Source organism: Scyliorhinus canicula, chromosome 10 (genome assembly GCF_902713615.1).
Source record: "Scyliorhinus canicula chromosome 10, sScyCan1.1, whole genome shotgun sequence".
In the NCBI taxonomy this organism is placed as follows: domain Eukaryota; kingdom Metazoa; phylum Chordata; class Chondrichthyes; order Carcharhiniformes; family Scyliorhinidae; genus Scyliorhinus; species Scyliorhinus canicula.
The window spans coordinates 12,103,981-12,125,161 of NC_052155.1; the positions used below are offsets into that span (position 1 = coordinate 12,103,981).

At 44.8% G+C, this 21,181-nt stretch overlaps 1 protein-coding gene across 5 annotated transcripts in view; it reads left to right on the forward strand.

The window, feature by feature from the left end:
- Positions 1–21,181, forward strand: part of LOC119972233 (vacuolar protein sorting-associated protein 13B-like) — a 1,046,946-nt gene that overhangs the window by 513,274 nt on the left and 512,491 nt on the right. For all 5 annotated transcript variants that reach the window (XR_005462014.1, XM_038808618.1, XM_038808616.1 and 2 more), the window contains exons 20-21: positions 148–257; positions 6,066–6,213. Coding sequence is in view for 4 of the 5 variants with exons in the window: in XM_038808618.1 (XP_038664546.1) it covers positions 148–257; positions 6,066–6,213 (258 nt within the window). In the remaining variant the exon portion in view is untranslated. The remainder of the gene's footprint in view (positions 1–147; positions 258–6,065; positions 6,214–21,181) is intronic.

Here is a 21,181-nt window from a genome sequence, read left to right on the forward strand (position 1 = left end):
TGCCAGCCCAGGGAGTCACATCAGTTAAAGCGGCTCCCTTTCATTGCGACATACTTCAGATTCCACTTGACCCTAAGATCACCGAATGGCTGAAATGTGATGCATTGTGAGTAATTTGTACAATGATGGCCTCACCTTTTCTTCTAGGAGCTGTTCTTCTGGCCAGCTTGCAGGGAATTGCAGTTAACGTGGACCCCATCTTCTACACCTGGCTTCTCCAGCAACCTCAGAGAGGGAATGTGAAACAAAGACAACAGGTAATGGGAATTGTGATGGGATCATTATCTGAAGAGTGCAATTTGTCTGCATTTAATTTACCATGGACATCATGGGCGGGATTCTCCCCTACCCGGCGTGACGGAGGGTGCCGGAGTAGGGGAGTGGCGCCAACCACTCAGGTGTCGCGCCTCCCCAAAGGTGGGGAATTCTCCCCACCTTTGGGGGCCAGCCCCGCGCCGGAGCGGTTAGCACCAGAAGACTGGCGCAAAAAACCGGCGCCCCCGGTGCAGGGCTGGCCGAAAGACTTTCGCCGGTCCGCGCATGGGGCGGCAGTGACGTCAGCGGCAGCTGGCCGCTGACGTCACTGCCGGCGCATGCGCGATGCGGGGTTCTCTTGCGCTTCCGCCATGGCGGAGGCCGTGGCGGCGCGGAAGGAGAAAGAGTGCAGCCAGGGAACTGGCCCGCAGTCTGAGCGGGGGGCCCCGATCGCGGGCCAGGCCACCGTGGGGGCACCCCCCGGGGTCCGATCGCCCCCCGCCCCCCCAGGACCCCGGGGGCCCGCTCGCGCCGCTGAGCCCGCCGTTCCAGAGGTGGTTTAAACCTCGGCAGCGGGAGAGGCCTCCCAGCGGCGGGACTTCGGCCCATCCGGGCCGGAGAATTGCCGCAGGGGCCTCTCCGATCGGCGGGGCGAGATTCCTGCCCCTGCCACTTCCCGGGTGGCGGAGAATCTCTGCCACGGCGGGGGCGGGATTTTAGGCGCCCCCAGGCGATTCTCCGACCCTGCTGGGGGTCGGAGAATTTCGCCCCATATTCTAATAGTCATATAGCACAGAAACAGGTCCCTCAGCATCAAATACCAATCTATACCAATCCCATTTAATAGCACTTGGTCCATATCAGACTTTGCCATGATGATTTAAGTGCTCGTCCAAATGCTTCTTAAATATTCACAGTAAGAAGTCTTGCAACACCAGGTTAAAGTCCAACAGGTTTGTTTCAAACACTAGCTTTCGGAGCACTGCTCCTTCCTCAGGTGAATGAAGAGGTATGTTCCAGAAACATATATATGGACAAAGTCAAAGATGGAAGACAATGCTTTGAATGCGAGCATGAAATGAAAAATGAAAATGAATGAAATGAGCAGGTGATTAAGTCCTTACAGATCCAGAGATAGGGGTAACCCCAGGTTAAAGAGGTGTGAATTGTCTCAAGCCAGGACAGTTGGTAGGATTTTGCAAGCCCAGGCCAGATGGTGGGGAGTGAATGTAATGCAACATGAACCCAAGGTCCCTGTTGAGGCCGTACTCATGTGTGCGGAACTTGGCTAAAAGTTTCTGCTCAGTGATTTTGCGTTGTCGCGCGTCCTGAAGGCCGCCTTGGAGAACGCTTACCCGGAGATCAGAGGCTGAATGCCCTTGACTGCTGAAGTGTTCCCCGACTGGAAGGAAACAACATTCTTAAATGTCGTGAGAGTACCTGCCTCCACCAGCCTCTCAGGCAGCATGTTCCATATTTCCACCACCCTCTGTCTAAAAAAACTTTGTAACTTTATTGAAATCAAATATCAAAGTGTCACCTATTGCCATTAATGATAAAGACAAGCAATAAATGTATTTGGTTGGGTTAAAATATGCAGTAGATATTGAGACGTTAGATTTTTTTGTCAGGCAAGTGAGTCAAGGGTTAGGGGGACAGAGGAGAACGTGGAGCTGAGACCACAATCAGATCAGCCATGATCTTACTGAATGGTGGAGCAGGCTCGAAGGGCCGAATGGCCTGACCTCATATGTTCCTATTTGCCTTTGTTTTTCACTGTATAAAATAGTGACAATTACAAAGTTTGCAAATATTGAAGTAAGTTGAGCTGAGTGCCTTACCTTATCCTCATTTGAGTTTTTTTTAGACCATTGTGATAAATTTTGAAAGCTGAAAGAAAGTCTCTAGCATAGAACACAGAACATACAGTGCAGAAGGAGGCCATTCGGCCCATCGAGTCTGCACTGACCCACTTAAGCCCTCACTTCCACCTGTAACACCTTCGAACCGTTTTGGACACTAAGGACAATTATCATGGCCTATCCACCTAACCTGCATGTCTTTGGACTGTGGGAGGAAACCGGAGCACCCGGAGGAGACACACGCAGACACGGGGAGAACATGCAGATTCCTCACAGACAGTGACCCAGCAGGGAATCAAACCTGGGACCCTGGCGCTGTGAAGTCACAATGCTATCCACTTGTCTTGCATTTACTTGTGCTACCGTGCATCTTCTAGGTTTTATTGATAATTAGAAAATAAATATTTTAAAAAAATAAATGTAGAGTATCCATTTTTTTTCCAATTAAGGGACAATTTAGCATGGCCAATTCACCTACCCTGCACATCTTTTTGGATTGTGGGGGTGAAACCCATGCAGACAGGGGGAAAATGTGCAGACTCCACAAGGACAGTGACCTGGGGCCGGGATCGAACCCGGGTCCTCAGCTCTGCAAGGAAGCAGTGCTAACCACTGCGCCACCGTGCCGCCCTAGCAAATATATATGTTCTAATTATTAAAGCTCTCAAACAGAGGAGAGAAATAGAATACCTTTCCTCAGTTATTTTTAAATTTAAAAATGTGTTGAATTTTGACACCAAACACTGTGGTCCAATTATCACTGTTTTTCAGTTAATAGCCAGTAATGAGGTTGTTGTTATTTCTCTACAGCTGTGAGAGAGCATCATGTACAGGAACAGATGCACATGCCCAGACACTCATCACAAAATTGAGGCCAGGATTTTTAAGATAGCGGGATTTCCCCCCACAAGAGCTGAGGGGGAACACATCACCGCCGAAACTGCCTGTCCCCCAGCCATTTCACACTCTTAACGATTGTCAATTGGCTGCAGGCAGGATTTCAATGCCTCACTTGTGAGGAGGTCCAGCTTTCGAGAGCCCCCAGCCAATCTGGTTACCTGGCAGCTCTCTCGCCCCTGCAGCTCTGGAAACTGCAGTGGACAAGACTGGGACTGCATGCAGCCCTGGGAGCCAGAGTCCCGGGAGTCGAGCAAAAGCTATGTTTTCTGGGTCTCAGGGTGGAGAGAGTGGGGGGACGACAAGATTTAGTGGTTGTCAGATCTTTGGTGGGGAGGGGGGGGGGTGTGCAGGGTGTTAAGAGGGGGATTCTGATGAAGTTTACCCTCCTTCCCCCCCCCCTCCCCATCCCGGTGCCAAAATGCCCCACATTCTCAGCCTTCTCCCAGACCCTAGAACTCCAACCAGCCTAAAAATTGAAGGTGGGTGGGAAACGGCCCTTAAATGACTACTTAATTGGGCCAGTAGCAGGCAGCCCAGCTGAGGCCTTGTCCATCCCAGTTTAAAATTACTAAGAGGTCAGGATGGGCGAGTGTAACACTCGGGTCTATGTATGTAGAGAACCTTTAGAAAATCACAAACCACTGCATTCAAATATGGGTTTTATTCTAGATCCACAATTGTCTGATGTCGGCAGGCCCTTGTTCAGTACATTCTAAAACAAATAAAGACCAGTGGAATGGTGATGATGCCTCCCACATAATTCACTCCGCTTAGTAAGGCAGCTGAGATGTTACCAGGGCTTTTTTAATTGATGTCGCTTGTCTTTATTTGTGTAAGATTCGAATATTAATTGTAAAAAAAAAAAAATCAGCTACTGTCGCACTGTTATGAAAAATCCAATATAAAAGCCAGTGTTGCTATATGCTGCTTGATCTGTATGAGGAGAAAATAGTATGCAAAGAGTTATCTTTATGTATAAAAGTTAAAATACAGCAACTATTAATAAATAATCAATTTACTCCATATCACAAAAGATTCTTCCTCATTCCAACAATATTTCTGAGTAAGAATTGTTGAATTGTACATTGTACCAATTGGAGGCTCCATTCTTGTCCAAGTGGGTGTGAGCTCATCTTTGATTGTCGCACTCTTAGTAAATTATCAGTTTAAGTTCTGTAGCCACTTAATAATGGTTGGCTGTCCTTGTTGGAGCACCATCCATACAGCTTTTTAAAAATAAATTAAGAGTACCCAATTCATTTTTTCCAATTAAGGGCAATTAGCGTGGCCTATCCCTCCCTGGCCTGCCCTGCACATCTTTGGGTTGTGGGGGCGAAACCCAAGCAAACACGGGGAGAATGTGCAAACTCCCCACGGACAGTGACCCAGAGCCAGGATCGAACCTGGGACCTCGGCGCTGTGAGGCAGCAGTGCTAAGCACTGCACCACCGTGCTGCCCTCACCATCCATATAGCTGAGATGTTGAACTACGCGGTCCTGTCTGGCTGATCAGGTGGATGTGAAAGATCGAATTGTACTGTTTGAAAAGAACTAAGAGAAGTTCATTTGTGGTGCCAAATGCTTCCCAACCAGCACTATAAAATAATTGGCACGCATTTCGTTGCAGTCAGTGAGACATTATTGTCACAGAATAGTTTACTCCAGTCCATTGTGTGAAGCATTTTGAGGTACCTTTTTTTTTGTTAAAGTGCTAAGCAGTATAAATGCAACATTTTTTTCTAAAACACATGCTTACCTAATCTTATATCATAATTTCAAACAGAATTGATTCTGAAACTGTTGTCCTTGAACTTCTTCATGGGTTCTTTGGCGGGGCGGGTGGGTGAGGGGGGGATGTGCTGGCATGGTGATCACTGGTCTAGTAATGCAGAGGCCCACACTAATGCTCTGGGGACACAGGTTCAAACCCCACCATGGCAACATGTGGAATTTAATTTCAATTAATAAATCTGGCATAGAAAGCCCATTCGATTGGCGTAAAAACAACTGGTTCACTAATGCCCTGAGGAAGGAAATCTGCTGCATTTCCCAGTCTGGCCTTTATGTGACTCAAGAACCACAGCAATGTGATTGACTGTTAACTACCGTCTGAAATGGCCAAGTAAGCTTTTCTGGCAATTAGGGATGGGCAACAAATGCTGGCCTTGTCAGCAACGCCCACATCCCATGAAATAATTTTAAAAAGTAAACAAAAATGCATTTTTTATTAAAATAAAACTTGTCCACATATAATTGTGAAGACACAGACACAAGACCGTTTATATTGCAGGATGTGTTCGTCGCTGGCTAGGCCAGCATTTATTGCCCCTCCCTAATTGTCCTTGAGAAGGTGGTGGTGAACTGCTGTCTTGAACTCCTGCAGTCTATGTGGCGTAGGTGCACCCGCAGTGCTTCACTGGAGCCTTATCACCAAAAGTTGATACCTAACCGTAAAAGCGGGTATTAGAACGAGTGACCAAAGTCAGAGGTAGATGTTTGAGAGATTTCTGTGAGATGGCAAGAGAAGGAGGCAAGGTTTTAGGAGTGGCAAAGAGGCTCTGTCTGTTAGTTGTAGTAATAATAATAATAATAATCGCTTATTGTCACAAGTAGGCTTCAATGAAGTTACTGTGTAAAGCCCCTAATCGCCACATTCTGGCGCCTGTTCGGGGAGGCTGGTACGGGAATTGAAACCGCGCTGCTGGCATTGTTCTGCATTACAAACCAGCTGTTTAGCCCACTGTGCTAAAACAGCCCCTGGTAAGATTGTAAGAATCTTTTTTGAAAAAAGATTGGGCATTGTTGTCTCAGTTCCATGTGCACATGGACTCACAATGCAGACCAGCCCAACAATTGCACTAAATTATGTCATGTTAAACAAGAACCCGTAAGATGGCCGGGATGGAAAATATGTGATGTCTTATCAGCTTATGCTTCCTGAGGGTTGATTTTGAAGGCACATGTTTGGAGCAGAGGATATCTCTGTCTTTATAACGATGCTGTACTTGCACTGGGATTAATGAGGGTGTTTATTCTTCCCCTTTGCAGCAGTCTGCAGGAGCTATTCAGTTAGCTATACCAACAACAAGGAAGAAGGAGGATGAGATATCTGTTGGCAGCACACCTTTGCCAATGCAGCAGTCAAATCAGGCTTCTGAATATGCCAGCAGTCCCGTCAAAACAAAAACTGCAACAGGTAGGTTCGTCCCGTTTTACTTCATATTTCACATTCGACGTGATCGGCTGTAAAAAGGTATACTTGACAGTGCTCCCAACAAATGTTGATCCAGGCCCTAAAAAAATATATGTGGAATTTTGAACAACTATTGATCAGCTTAATCGAAGCGGTTGAGGTATAAGAGCTGAACATCATTGTAAAAGAATAATTTATTGATGAACAATTGGCTGTTGACCAACAATGTGATTGAAAGTGGCTCAGGTAAGCATTATCTGGTGGTTCCAGAAAAGAGGCAATTAGAACATAGAACATAGAACAGTACAGCACAGAACAGGCCCTTCGGCCCTCGATGTTGTGCCGAGCAATGATCACCCTACTTAAACCCACGTAACCCGTATACCCGTAACCCAACAATCCCCCCATTAACCTTACACTACGGGCAATTTAGCATGGCCAATCCACCTAACCCGCACATCTTTGGACTGTGGGAGGAAACCGGAGCACCCGGAGGAAACCCACGCACACACGGGGAGGACGTGCAGACTTTCTCGTGTTGATATCCCCGAACCTTAATCAAATACTTCATTAAATTACCATGGTCAGCCTATCCGCTCAGATACATATTTAAGACATTGACGAGAATACTATGTTGGAGGTGTAATACAACCTATAGAACGATAAAATGGACAATTAAAATTGGTGCTTGTGCAACTGCTCTCATGCAATCTTCACATTCATAAGATTCATGAATTTTAAACGGAATTTCCAATATTTCTCTCTTTTCACGGGTCGTGTCAAAATGTCCATTTCTCATATGGGTGATTTATTGTATGTTTATGTGGCATATACAGACATTTCATGGTTCCTTCATGCTGTTTCTCTCACTGGCTTCTATCAGTCAGTACCCGGCATGTGAAGGCACATTATTAGTTTTTGTTGATGTGGCTGAGAAAGTCCTTTTTTGTTTAATCAGTGGAGGTGGTTTACCTACTACGCTGGGTAATCTGCAAAATACATTTCTCCATGCTTATAAAATGGTTTATTTAGCTGTAATTTTTTTTTGTATTTGATTTTCAATGCGAGGCATTTTCATTTCTTCGCCCCTGCTGGCGAGGGAGAAGGAAGAGGTGAAAATCGGTCACCTCATTATTCTGTGACTTCTGAAACTCTGAATGCACTCTCATTAGAATTAGTTTTATTTATCAATAGCCCTGGTAGGAACCATTTGATAATCTTTTCTCTGCTTAGCTAGAGTGAGGCTCAATGGCCTACTCCTGTATTGTAACCATTCCATGTCCGTAATTTGGTTTTCACTTAACGTTACAACTTAACTTAAGCAGAACAACATCAGAAAGAGGCCATTTGGTCTTTTGCGCTGGTTAGATCGTCCATTGAATGATAGAGCAGACTCGAGGGGCTGAATGGCCCGCTTCTGTTCCTTTTTCGTATATTTTATTATCCAGTTTCCCTTCTCTTTCAATTGATACTTCATTGAAGTAGTAAACTCTTTAATGTTGTGATTCAATGACTACTTATGGTAATACCACTTGTGTTCTCATCACCCTTCGTGTGGAAAGGACTCTTCTGATCTGCCTGTGTCAGTGATTTACAGGCCAGTGGAAATAACTATTCACTATTTATTTCCTAAAACCCTCCCACAAATTTAAACATACTGGGTCCACCCATTAATCATAACAGGGAAGGGTAGTAATGTGGCATAAACACTAAAAAGGCTGGAAACGGTCTGGCAGCCTCTACAGAGAGAGAAACAGTTAATTAGAAAGTCTTTTTAGAAATTAGAAGGGTCTGTGAACTAAAATATTAGCTCTGTTTCTCTCACCAGGGATGCATAAGATCGGCTGAGTATTTCCAGCATTTTCAGTTGTTATTTGATTTCCAGCATCTATGGTATTTTACTTTTGCGTAGTTATGGTAATATGACAGGTTGGCATGCATTATATTGCGGTTTGCTCAGTGGAATGACTGAACGGGAATTCAAAACTATGGTGCACAAGTTTCAAGCAAAAACTATGAAGGTGATGTTATCTGAGTCGGGGAAATGGAGCAAATGAACAGCAGAGTGAATGTCAGTATGTTGTCATTTAAATGGTGGATAAAGTAGAAATTGGCTCGATGGACAACTTTTTTTCCCCCAAGGGACATGAATGATACAGAAAGTATAGAATCATGGAATTTACAGTGCAGAAGGAGGCCATTTGGCCCATCGAGTCTGCACCGACCCTTGGAAGGATCACCGTACTTAAGCTTAGGCTATATCTTGTTCAAAAATTAATTTACGTGACATGGGTGTCGCTGGTTAGGCCAGCATTTATTGCCCATCCCTAGTTGCCTTTCAGAAGCTGGTGGTGAACCGCCTTTTTAATCGCTGCAGCCACTGTGCTGTTGGGGAAGGAGTTTGAGGATTTTGACCCAGCAACAGTGAAGGAACGGCGATATATTTCCAAGTCAGGATGGTGAGTGACTTGGAGGGGAACCTCCAGGTGATTGTGTTCCCAGGTATCTGCTGCTCTTGTCCTTCTAGATGGAAGTGGTCATGGGTTTGGAAGGTACTGCCAAAGGAGCCTAGACGAGTTCCTGCAGTGCACCTTGCAAATGATATAAATGGCTGCCACTGCTCGTCAGTGGTGGAGGGATGGAATGCTTGTGGAAGGGATAGAAATCAAACGGGTTGCATTTTCTAGAGTGTTGAGCTTTTTGAGTGTTGTTGGAGCTGCACTTATGCAGGCAAGTGAAGAATATTCCATTATAAACCTGACTTGCGCCTTGTAGATGGTGGACAGTCTTTGGGGAGTCAGGCATTCAATAAAACATTCAATCCCTCCACCACTGACAATTAGTGGCAGCCGTTTGTATCATCTACAAGATGCACTGTAGCAACTCGCCAAGGCTCCTTCGGCAGGTTTGCATTTACTGCCTTCTTTTTCCGTCTGCTGCTTCACCTGGAAGATGAAGTATGTGTCCTGCCCGTCTCAATCATCTCTCCATCACGATGACCCACAGGTACTACTGACCAGTTCTCTGTTGCACTCCTTCCTTGGTGATGTTGCCTCTCCTTATGATGGCCAAGATTGTATGTAGACGACGCTGGTGCAAGACGTCCAATTTAAGTGACACCTTTGCTGCTCTCTTCCATGTCTCATTACAATAGATTACAATAGTTTGTACTACCATAGACATATTGATCTCTGCATTTCTCTCACTGGAAATGTTGCTTCCAAGGTAGGGGAAGTGGTCAATGTTGAAAGGAGGGCCTTGTTGCTGTGCAGGCATTACTGTCTTGGTCTTCCAGCAGCTAATGCGTAGGCTGTAACTTGACGCCATTATTCTCGACAGTAATGGTCACGCCCTGGACTGCGTGCGATTCTTCAGCCAGCGAGGTGATATCGTCTGTAACTGTTGGTGTTGTCACAGGACACCAAAGTCTACAACCCACTATCACCTTCCTCAGGACGAAGAATGGGGAGAGGATGCAGTGTTTCCGTACAATACAACAGTGAGGATGTGAAGACCATTCATTATTCTAGTTAAAGATAAATGATGCATCACGTTCTGCAGCCTTCAGAAGCTGTAAAATATCCATAGATTCAACATGTTGTAAATCCTAACTGTGATACTAATGTAAAGCACTGACTGTTGATGCTTTTAGGTCTACATTTAAACCTAATTAATAGAAAGAACTCCCATTTATATAGTACCTTCCATGAACTTGGGATATTTCAAAGCACTTTAAAGCCAATTAAATATTTTTGAAGTAATCCAAAGTATTTATGAAATGTAACTGTCAATTTGTGCGTGGAACAGTTCCACAAACAGCAGGGGGATAATCTGTTCATTGTGATATTTGTTAAAGGAATATGATTGGCCAGGACACTGGGAGAAGTGTTATTGAACTTGTGCCATGGGATCTTTTATGCCCACCTTGGAGCGTAGGTTTAACTCTGCACGGCACTGAAACATCAATCTGCATCATGTCCTCAGGTCTCTGGAATGGGACTTGAATCCATAACCTTCTGACTCGAGAGGCAATACAATACAACAGTGATTGTATTCAAGTGTTGCCCTAAGGCAATGCTCACCCCTGACAAATGCACACAAAGTTTAAGGCTATCACAATAAAGACAGGTTAGTAGGCTTTGCGTGTGACTTAAAATTGAAGTTAAAAAGCACTGCAAGCTATGCATTACTGTCCAGAATCATACAGTGAAATATTAGTGAAATCGCCAATACAGTGAATAAATTCTGCTCCTTAAGAGTCAGAAAATACAGTCTGTTCCTAATATCAGTTAATTGTCAGGAGGCATTGATTTGTCATTATGGAAGCAGTTGTATAATTTGTAGTGATCTGAGTATAACCTAGTATAAACAGAATGATTGCTTTTCTAGAAAAAAATAAACTCCCATAGTTAACAATTACTGTATTGTGGAACAGATGTAAAAGTCTGAAGTATTTCCTGTCATAATTGAATTTGGCATGAGGGTTTAAAAAATTGTTGCAATTATGACACTATCAACTGGGGAAACCTGCGTCGCAAGGAGACTGCAATTTGATTTGCAAGTTGGTTTTAATGCCTGTTCAAAGGTTTTTAGGTACGTTTGCTGTGAGATACATAGAAGATAGGAGCAGGAGGAGGCCTTTTGGCTATTCGAGCCTGCTCCACCATTCATCACCATCATGGCTGATCATCCAACTCAGTAGCCTAATCCTGCTTTATCCCCACAGCCTTTGATCCCATTCTCCCCAAGTGCCTTATCTAGCCACCTCTTGAATATATTCAATGTTTTAGCATCAACTAGTTCCTGTGATAATGAATTCCACAGGCTCACCACTCTTTGGGTGAAGAAATGTCTCCTTATCTCTGTCATAATATACATTCAGGTATATGATGGAGTGCAGACAGGCAGTGATTGACACACAGGATGACCAATAAACACACAGAACACAGCAGCCAATCACCAGACAGGACACGACCACTATAAAGCCAGAGGGCACCAGTTTTCCCGCTCTCTTGGGATCCAGCCTCTGAGACAGTCAGAGCTCGTGAGCAGCAACTAGTACAAGCACCATGTGGTATTCAGTTAGTCTGGTCAGGTTAGCCTCAGGTCTCCAGTCAAGTCAGCATAGTGTCAACCCACAGTTAAGCATGTATTATAGTTAGTTGTTCAATAAAATCGTGTTGCATCTCTTCAAGTGTTGGAAGTCTACACTGCATCAAACGCAGTCCACGAAGACCCAGCATACCCAACACATCAATCTCTGTCTGAAATGGTTTACCCTGAATCCTCAGACTGTGACCCCTGGTTCTGGACACACCCATCATTTATTAACACCTTCCCTGCATCTACTCTGTCTAGCCCTGTTAGAATTTTATAAGTCTCTATGAGATCCCCCCTCATTCTTCTGAACTCCTGCAAGAACAGTTCCTAAACACTGTTTGGGCAGTGCGTTTAGTTTCTTCCATCGGTTCTTCCATCGGACAGGCGATACAAAGGTCTGAGAACACGCAAGAACAGACTCAAAAACAGCTTCTTCCCCGCTGTTGTCAGACTCCTAAATGGCCCTGTTATGGACTGACCTCATTAACACTACACCCCTGTATGCTTCACCTGATGCCGGTGTTTATGTAGTTTCATTGTGTACCTTGTGTTGCCCTATTTTGTATTTTCTTTTATTTTCATGTACTTAATGATCTGTTGAGCTGCTAGCAGAAAAATACTTTTCACTGTACCTCCGTGCACGTGACAATAAACAAAATCCAAAATCCAATCCAGTTTCTGAGCAAATCACATATATGGTGCTAAATTAATATTCAGTTAAAAAAATCTATGATTTCCTTTTTCATGTGAATGGTGAAATAAATTTTGCTGCAGTCAGATGATATCAGTACTTACTTGGCATCTTTCACACGTTTATTTGTTTACTCCCGCTGTCCAGATGCTGTCATTTCAGGGTTTAATTTCCCAGTGAAATAACTTTTGTGGCATGGAATTTATGCCTAATGAATAAAATCGGGTGACTTTATGATCGGAATCAATAATTCAATTCTCCTAATCCACAAGAAAGTGTGGAACCAGAATATACCCTGTGGCCCACGCAGCCAGCTACTTGACAGTCCCAATTGTCTCCTATTTATTAATTCCTGATGTTGCAGAAAATGTTGCCGTCACACTCAAAGGTATTCAATCAAAACTACAGATATCTATACATTCTTACATCTCCATTTATTAGTCAAAGCCAATTACTGTCCACAACCTGCACAGCATTTGATTATTTCCGTCTCTACGTAGCACGCACTGCGTCAAAAGGTGGTCTTTATGCTGCATGTAATCTTGCATGCTTTTATGACTAATATCCCTGTTTCTAAGCATTTTGAAAGTTGGATCATGTATCTCTGAATTACATTTTTACTTTCATTAACCTCCCTGAGTACTGAATTTATCTTCATAATTTTTGAAACTCCAGAATTTTTTACCCCTTCCTTGGCCCCTGGCTCACACTGCCCCATTCGTCCATTGTCTCCTCCTTATCCCTACCTCACTAAGTCTTCAATCACTTTGCACCTCCCTTGTGCAACTTCCTTGTGCCCCTCCCTCATGCACCCTCCACTGTCCCTCCCTTGCGCCCCTCCCTCATGCCCCCTCCACTGTCCCTCCCTCCCTTGTGACCCCCCTTCTTTGTCCCCTATCCCTTGTCATCCCTCCCTTGTCAACCCTCCCTCATCCCCCTCCCTCAACACCACTCCTCCCTCATCATCCCTCCCCTTTCACCCTTTTCCCCCTCCCCGCTCCCTTGTCCTCCCCGCTCCCTTGTCCCCCCCCGCTCCCTTGTCCCCCCCCGCTCCCTTGTCCTCCGCGCTCCCTTGTCCCTCCCCGCTCCCTTGTCCCCCTCTCAGATTATAGCCCACCCCAGTGATCAATAAATTGTTGTTTGTGGCCCCATGTTGAACACCCTAAAATTGTCATGGTCAATATTCATGTCCCAAACTGGAATGACACAGATTTTATAAACTCCCAACTGACCTCCCTCCCCAACCTCGACTCACATCAGCTTATTTTAGGTGGGGACCTGAATTGTGTCTTGGACCCTAGATTGGATCGTTCCAAGCCTAAATCCCCTGTTCCATCGACGGTTGGGGGTTGGGTGGGGAACAGCGACCCTGGAGATCAGGTGCTACATTGTTAACTGATAAATGAATTTGTGAGCGTGTGTTCACGTTCATAGATGACCATATAAAATCGAAAAGGTCCGATTCAATCTCACCCTCCACGTTGTGGGAGACTCTTAAGACAGTCTCCGGGGGAAAGTTATCTCTTACAGAGCATATATGTTAAAGACAATGAAGTTGGAGCGGCAGAGGTTGGTGGATTCCGTTCTAGTGGTGGATCACCAGTATTCGCTTGGTTCTACTCTGGAGCTATTGGCAAGTCGGAAATAATTACAGACCCAGTTTGAGCTATTGTCTACTGGCAGGGCAGCACGTCAGTTATAACGCTCTAGGGACACTTTTTACGAGGACGGGGAGAAGGCCAACCGTCCTCTGGCTCATCAAATCAAGCGGCAGGCAGCCTCCCGGGAGAGCATTCAGATACGCAATTTGGGTGGCAACCTCGTTTTCGCCCCTCCCCAGGTTAATGCAGCTTTTGAACCTTTTTACCGCGATCTTTATAGATTGGAGCCCACTGCAGGTACATCGGTCATTTCCAACTTTCTGGGTGGTCTACCTATCCTAATGGTTCAGGTGGGAAGGAAAGGAACAGTGAGTTGGACTCACCGACAAGATTTTAAAATGTGTTGGGATGTGGAGTCTGGCAAGGCGCCTGCTCCGGATGGCTTTCTGATAGAATTTTACAAGAAGTCCTCGGAGCAGCTAGTACCTTTGTTATAAGACATGTTCAATGATTCCCTATCCTGGGGGTCACTGCTTCCAACCCTCACTGAAGCTTCTATTTCCCTGCTTCTTAAGAGGGACAAAGACCCGACAGAGTGTGGTTCATATCGTCCTGTCTCGATTTTGAATGTGGATGTCAAGCTACTTGCTAAGATGTTGACGTTTCGATCGGAGCCTTGCCTCCCAAGTATAATTTTGAAGGATCAAACAGGCTTCATGAAAGGCCAGCAATTGGTGGCCAGTATATGTCGCCTGTTAAATGTCAATCGTTTGCCCTACCCAGTACCCGAACGTGAGGTGACAGCATGGAATGGGAGTATTTGTTTGAGATTCCTGGGAGGTTTGGATTGGGTCAGAAATTTGCTTCCTGGATTCGTCTGTTCATTTAATGCCCCTATTGCCAGTATTCATACAAAGGCTTTGAACCCTGATTATTTTCCCTTGAGGTAGGTTCTCCACTCTTGTTCACCTTGGCAATGGAGCCGTTTCTCTATAGAGTTGAGGTCCTCTAGTCAGTGGAGCAGTTGGGATGGGATGAAGCATTGGGTGGCTCTCTATGCGGATGACCTACTCCTTTCTATTACAGGTACTGCCCATTCCATCGATGGCATAATGAAGTTCGCTTAACACTCTCCTTCTCTGGGTACAAATTGAATTTAGGCAAGAGTGGATGTTTCCCGGTTAATCCCCCTGGGAGGCGAGCCCATTTGGGACGTTGCCTTTTTGCCTTCTTAATATGAGCTTTCGCTATCTGGATGACAAACTGATAGTCTCTTTTATTTGGACGGGGAAGAATATCAGAATCCGTAGCAGTCTGCTTCAAAGGGATAGGCAGACAGGGGGCTTGGCCCTCACCAATTTATTGTTTTATTCCTGTGGCACTAACGTTTGAAAAAAGTTGTTGTGGATCAGTGACGCCGATTCTATTTGGAGACAAATGGAAGCCCGTTCCTGCACTACTTCTACTCTTCTTGCCATGGTCACTGCACTATTTCCCCCGCTAGATTTTCCTCACACCCAGTGATGGTCTCCTCTCAGGATTTGGAAACAGTTTACACTATCATTTTAAGCTCTTTTCCCTGGCTTCACTCGCCCCAATTTGTAACAAACAGCTTTTCCTACCTTTCAGTTTGAACCCAACATTTAAATCTTGGGAAGTCAAGAGTCTGGAGCGTTTTGGGGATCTGTTCATGGAGGGGATATTTGCCAGTTTCAGGGTGTAAGCTGATAAATTTCAGCTGCACAACGCCTGTTTTTTTCGGTACTTTCAAGTTCACGACTATTACGTAAGGCTTTTCCTTCCTTTCCTTTGGCAACTTCTTCTTTTATGAAGAGGATTCTGTCCCTGGCTCGCCCTGTGAGAGGTCTATTTTGGACCTATATGGCCATATTCTTTCATTGGATTCTGCTCCGTTATGTGTTGTGAGGGCAAAATGGGTAAGTGAATTGGGCCCTATTCATACTGGTGAGGTTTGGAGCGAGGCCCTTCACAGGGTCAACTCCACATCCTCATGTGCTCAGTTGAGCCTAATTCAATTTAAGGTGTTACATGCGCCATACTTGATGAGGGCAAGAATGAGTGGGTTCTTTGAGGATGGCTGTGATCGCTGTTTTCTTGACCCCGCTAACCACACGGATATATCCTGCCTACAAAACTTGTAGACTTCTGGGTTTCATTCTTCAATACCATGTCGGAGATACTCCATGTGGATCTAGACCTGTGTCTGCAGGTGACCATATTTGGGGTGCCGGATTCACCGGTGATTCAGCCTGGGGTAGAGGAGGATATTGTCGCCTTTGTGTCGCTGATAGCCTGGAGGCAAATATTGCTTGGTTGGACGTCTCCCATTTTGCCCAGTATCTCTACTTGGTTGGGTGACTTAATGCCATTCCTGAACTTGGAGAAAGTCAAATTCACTATCAGGGGTCCGGTCCGTAGAGCGGTTCAGTCCAAGATGGTAACCATTTATTTCAGTTGTTGGGGTGGAAGGGTGGTTCAGGTTAGTTTTAGTATTTAAGTTGATTCGAATGAGCATATTTTAAAAAAATGTTGCTTTCTCATTCTATGCCCCCTGTATGTAGAGAAAAAAACCCTGAGGATTAATTGTAAATTGATTAGATTTTCATGGGAAGGTTTCAGGACAATAAAAGCACAAAGTGTGACATTTATGTGCATTATTCCTCACCATTGAGGAAAGGAGAAAGAGCCTTACTGGGGGAGCATTCTGATAGATCCTGGGCTCGATTCTCTGTTATTGGGACTATGTCCTCACGCCGGCATCAGAACTGTCAACATTCATGCCAGAAAAACTGGTGTGAAAGGGCCACATATTCCTAGCCCTGCAGGGGGCTAGTAGTGAGCTGGCGTAAATCTAGCAGCTTTTGCTGCAGATACGGGCCCCCGCATTTCCGGGTCAGAGTTCGCGCACTCTCACGGCGGCGGCCCCTCCAGCAGCCGTGCCGTGCTCCATGGCGGACTCAGACGGCGGAGCCGGACCTTAGAAATAAATTCCCCGATCAGCTGCGTGCCCGACCCTGACCGCCTGCACAAACATTGCCTGGCGGTGTATAAGGGCCCCCCTGTTTTCTGATCAACCTGTCACTGCCATACTAGTTTCCCGACCGGCAGGACCACATTAGATCCACGCCGTCGGGACTTCGGCCGGTCAGGGGTGGAGAATGGCAGAGCGGGTCTCCAGCAATGGCCCCAAGTAGGCTGTGAGCTGGGCCCACAGAATCGGGCAACTGGCGCTGGTCCCGATTCCGTGCGGGGAAATGGATTCTCCGGCCCCGCGCCGGCCGCGATTTCGGAGTCGGGGTATGTTTTGTGGTGCATTCTTCAGATTTTCTTGATTTTTTTCCATAAATGTGACAGCATGTTTCTCTGTACCTGAAGATAAAAAACGAAAGGTGTAAATTCATATACTTTTATATCACCAGAAGATCTCCCAAAGTCAGTGAGGTATTTTTTAAGTGTAGTTACTGTTGTAGGAAATATGGCAGCCAGTTTGTCCTTCATAAACTCTCACAGCCAGCAATACGGTAGTGATGTTGATTGAGGGATAAATGTTGCCATCTGATGACGGAAGGGAGTTTTAATGTCTCACCCAAAAGACAGCATTGCCAACTGGACAGCGCTCCCTCAGCATTGCACTGGAGTGTCAGTTTTAGTTTCAAGCCCTGGAGTGGGACTTGAATCTGGAAGATTCTGACTGAGGGTCAGGAGTGCTACCAACTGAGCCATGACTGACACACAGCTCTGGAAATACTTCACCACAAATACTCCAATTCGTGGAAACGTTGTAGTGTGCATCAAGGCTGCATAAACTTTTAAAATCTGCCTGCTAAATGCTTTATTTGAATTTTTGCTAACTTCATATTTCCCTCAAAGGCAATGTTGAAATATAGTGCAAAAGCATTTATATTTTACAGATAAAAGTGCTATTATTTTACTTTTGTATTCTGTATATCCAAAGTTCAATAACTTTTGAGTGATGATTCCAAATATGTAAGACAAAAGGAGTGTAATTACCAGCAGTTCATTGTGGGTTGTGTGACGCAGTATGTTCAAAATTGTGTTTGCACCTCAGGGGCCTTTATGTTTAAAGCCAATTCAGGCTAATTGCAGCCAGCTGTAAGGATACAGTACTTAGTAGAGTGTGTTTGCTAATTTATTTTTCTTTTTTCACCTTTCCTCTCCATACCTTCCCTTGCTTGGAATGAAAATGAGAGTCCTGACAAATTATGTGACTGTGGGGAATGGTAAAGCCAAGCTGAATCTTGTTATTTTGCAGACAAACCTACACTTCTCACAAAGCGTTTGTGGATAATGACTAGAAGAGAGAAACCTTGTTGGTGGTGCCTCTTCCATGCCCAGGAGTGAGGTTATTTGTTGTTCGATAATTGCTCTCCTAGTAAGCCACATACTGTACATGTTAATTTTAACCTGGTACCTCAGGCTTGTCGTATTACAATAGGTAGCACATTTATTTTAAAAAAAGCTGTTGAATATGGATCCGGACCCATAACAATGGCGAGGCTTTTGACAGTAATTGCCAGTTCAGTCAGTGGGAGTGGTATGCATAAAAATAACTCTTGAATGAAAAAATGAAATGAAAATCGCTTATTGTCACGAGTAGGCTTCAAATGAAGTTACTGTGAAAAGCCCCTAGTCGCCACATTCCGGCGCTTGTCCGGGGAGGCTGTTACGTGATACTGTTGTTCCAATGTTGGGACTAAGACACATTCTTGAGACGAAATTGAATTTTACAACTAAACTGTACAACATTTTTGAGTGCCGGTGCTGAAATTGGGCCAGAATTTGCTACTAAATAATAGCAAATCAAATTGTGTGCAGCATAATTAGTGTGTGAATTGTCCATAACTGGGGCCGAAGAAGAGATAGTTGGTGAACTCTGATTTGTCACAAGTTGCGGGATAACTTTCATCACTCCGCTATGAGCCTTGCAAAAAAACCTCTACGGAGATTGAGAAAAAAATGTAAATATTGTTTAAAAAATATATTTTGCCAAAGCTTTTTGTCTTGTACTCATCAGGACAATTGCTAGAATGCAATGTAAGGGAAAGAACAACTTTATACAGTGGGAAAAGAAAGTACTGACTGGCTGGCAATTGAAAATGCACCAGTTGATGGTGACTAACAGTTAACTGCCAAGCATTGTTTGAAAATTTAAACCAGATAGCTCCACTCTGATTAGTTTAGGCATTGCCCTGAGGAATGAACCAGCAAATGGCTTTCACTTATTTTGATGTTCCAGTTTTGCTGATTATATTTGCTTATTAATATGAGGAATGCCCATTCGAGAGAATTTTACAGAATTCACAATTGGACCATTTGTCCAACAGGCTCATACACCTGGTCCCCATGAATCTCCTCCCATACATTTTTGACTAACCCCATCAAAGGATCTTTCTGCTTCTTTCAGCCTCATGCCGTATTTTAAATGTATCAATTAACTGCACTTCATCACATGAATCAATGGAGTTAAATTCCCAAAATAAAATTAAGCAGAGTGGCACAGCGGTTAGCACTGCTGCCTCATAACACAAGGGACCTGGGTTCAATTCTGGCCTTGGGTCTGTGTGGATTTTCCCCGAGTCTCCATGGGCTTCCTCCGGGTGCTCCGGTTACCTCCCACAGTCCAAAGCTGTGCAGGTTAGGTGGACTGGCTATGCTAAATTGCCCCTTTGTGTCAAAAAGATTAGGTAGTGTTACTGGGTTACAGGGATAGGCTGGAGGCCAAGGTAGGGTGTCTTTCGGAGGGTTGGTGCAGACTCGATGGGCAAAATGGCCTCCTTCTACACTGTAGGGATTCTATGAAATCACAATAATGTGTTCATAATAAACTGAATCAGTGAAGACTTGGTGCGGAGAAGCTCTGAGTTGGAACCGAAAGAAAAGATACTCTTGATGTTGCTTGTCAAGTGTAATATTAGTCTTGCTGTGATGTGATTAGAAAATAAAAACAATCTAAAATGATTTTCTTGTTTTGAACTGTGCAATTTTGAATGAAATCCCTGTTGACACAATAAATTGTGCTGGCGTAATTTGTTTTCAAAATAGAACATAGAACATAGAACAGTACATAATCTATAATTTTTTGGGAAGGGTAGGAATGTTTGTCTTGTCAAAAACACAGGCTTGGGAGATGTGATGGTGGTCAAATGCTAATCTTGTTCGACAGTATTATGTAGTTCCTTAGATATTTATACCTTTGAATGGTTAAAATTAATGTTTTCCTGATTCACGTCACATTAAAACACTTGCCTCAGAGAACTGCGCATGATGCAGACCATCTTCTATTCATGCCCTGAACTACATTATTTGACACCAGAAGTAACAGATTAATTTTTCCCTAAAGCGTTCCAGATCAGACTTTAGTATCTCATCAGAGGAAGGATTGCGGGAAACTGCAAAATTGGGGAAAATCAATCCTGTCATTCTGGATTCATCACACCTAGAATCACCAAAATAGAGGAGCTGACTAAACATGAGAACCATCCGAGTGTAACTTGCCATGTAAACATGGTAGCGCTGGAGTTTGTCAGTAGCTGGCTGGAGTCACACTTTAAGGAACAAATGGTAGAAAAAAAACAAGCTGGCATGCAACCAGATCACATGTGCAGATGAGCAAACCTTCCTACTGAGAAATTCCAGTTCCTGGAAGTTGATTTGGAAAAACAAACGAATAGTGCCATGTAGTAGCAATTTTTAAAAAAAGTTACGTACTTATGTCTGGCATTAACACATTGAAAGCGTGCTGGACCTCTTCAGCGTATCGTCATGACTCATCATCAGCCAGCAGACATGTACCGTCAACAATAATAATAATCGTTATTGTCACGAGGCTTACATTAACACTGCAATGAAGTTACTGTGAAAAGCCCCTAGTCGCCACATTCCAGAACCTGTTCGGGTACACTGAGGGACAATTCAGAATGTCCAATTCACCGAACAGCACGTCTTTGGGGACTTGTGTGAGGAAACCGGAGGACCCGGAGGAAACCCATGCAGACACTGGGAGAATGTGCAGACTCCGCACAGAGAGTGAACCAAGCAGGGAACCGAACCTGCGACACTGGCGCTTTGAAGCAACAGTGCTAACCACTGTGCTACCCTGCTGTCCAGTATAAATGGAAGGGAACATTTCTGACCCAAGAACTTTCCTTGCCTCTGGCTTCATGAACTTAAATGAACAATCAAGCTCTCCACTTTGTATGCTGCTGTGAACTAAAAAGTCACCACTAAACCTTTTTGCAGGATTAACTGCAAAAGTGTATTTGAAGTTTCAAGAACATCAAACCAAAGACTAGGGGCGAGATTCTCTGCAAATGCGGAGAATCGTAAAGGCTGTCGTGGGACAGGCCGTGACCCACGGCAGACTTCACGCCCACTTCCGGGGCCGATTCTCCCTCCGGACGGGGCTAGGAGCGCAGCCCCGTGTGTCACGGCGGCGCGGCCTTGACGACGGTCGTCAAGGCCGCACGCCAAGCATCACGCCGGCTGACGCGGCCGATGACATAGTCCGCGCATGCGCAGGTTGGACAACGCCAACCCG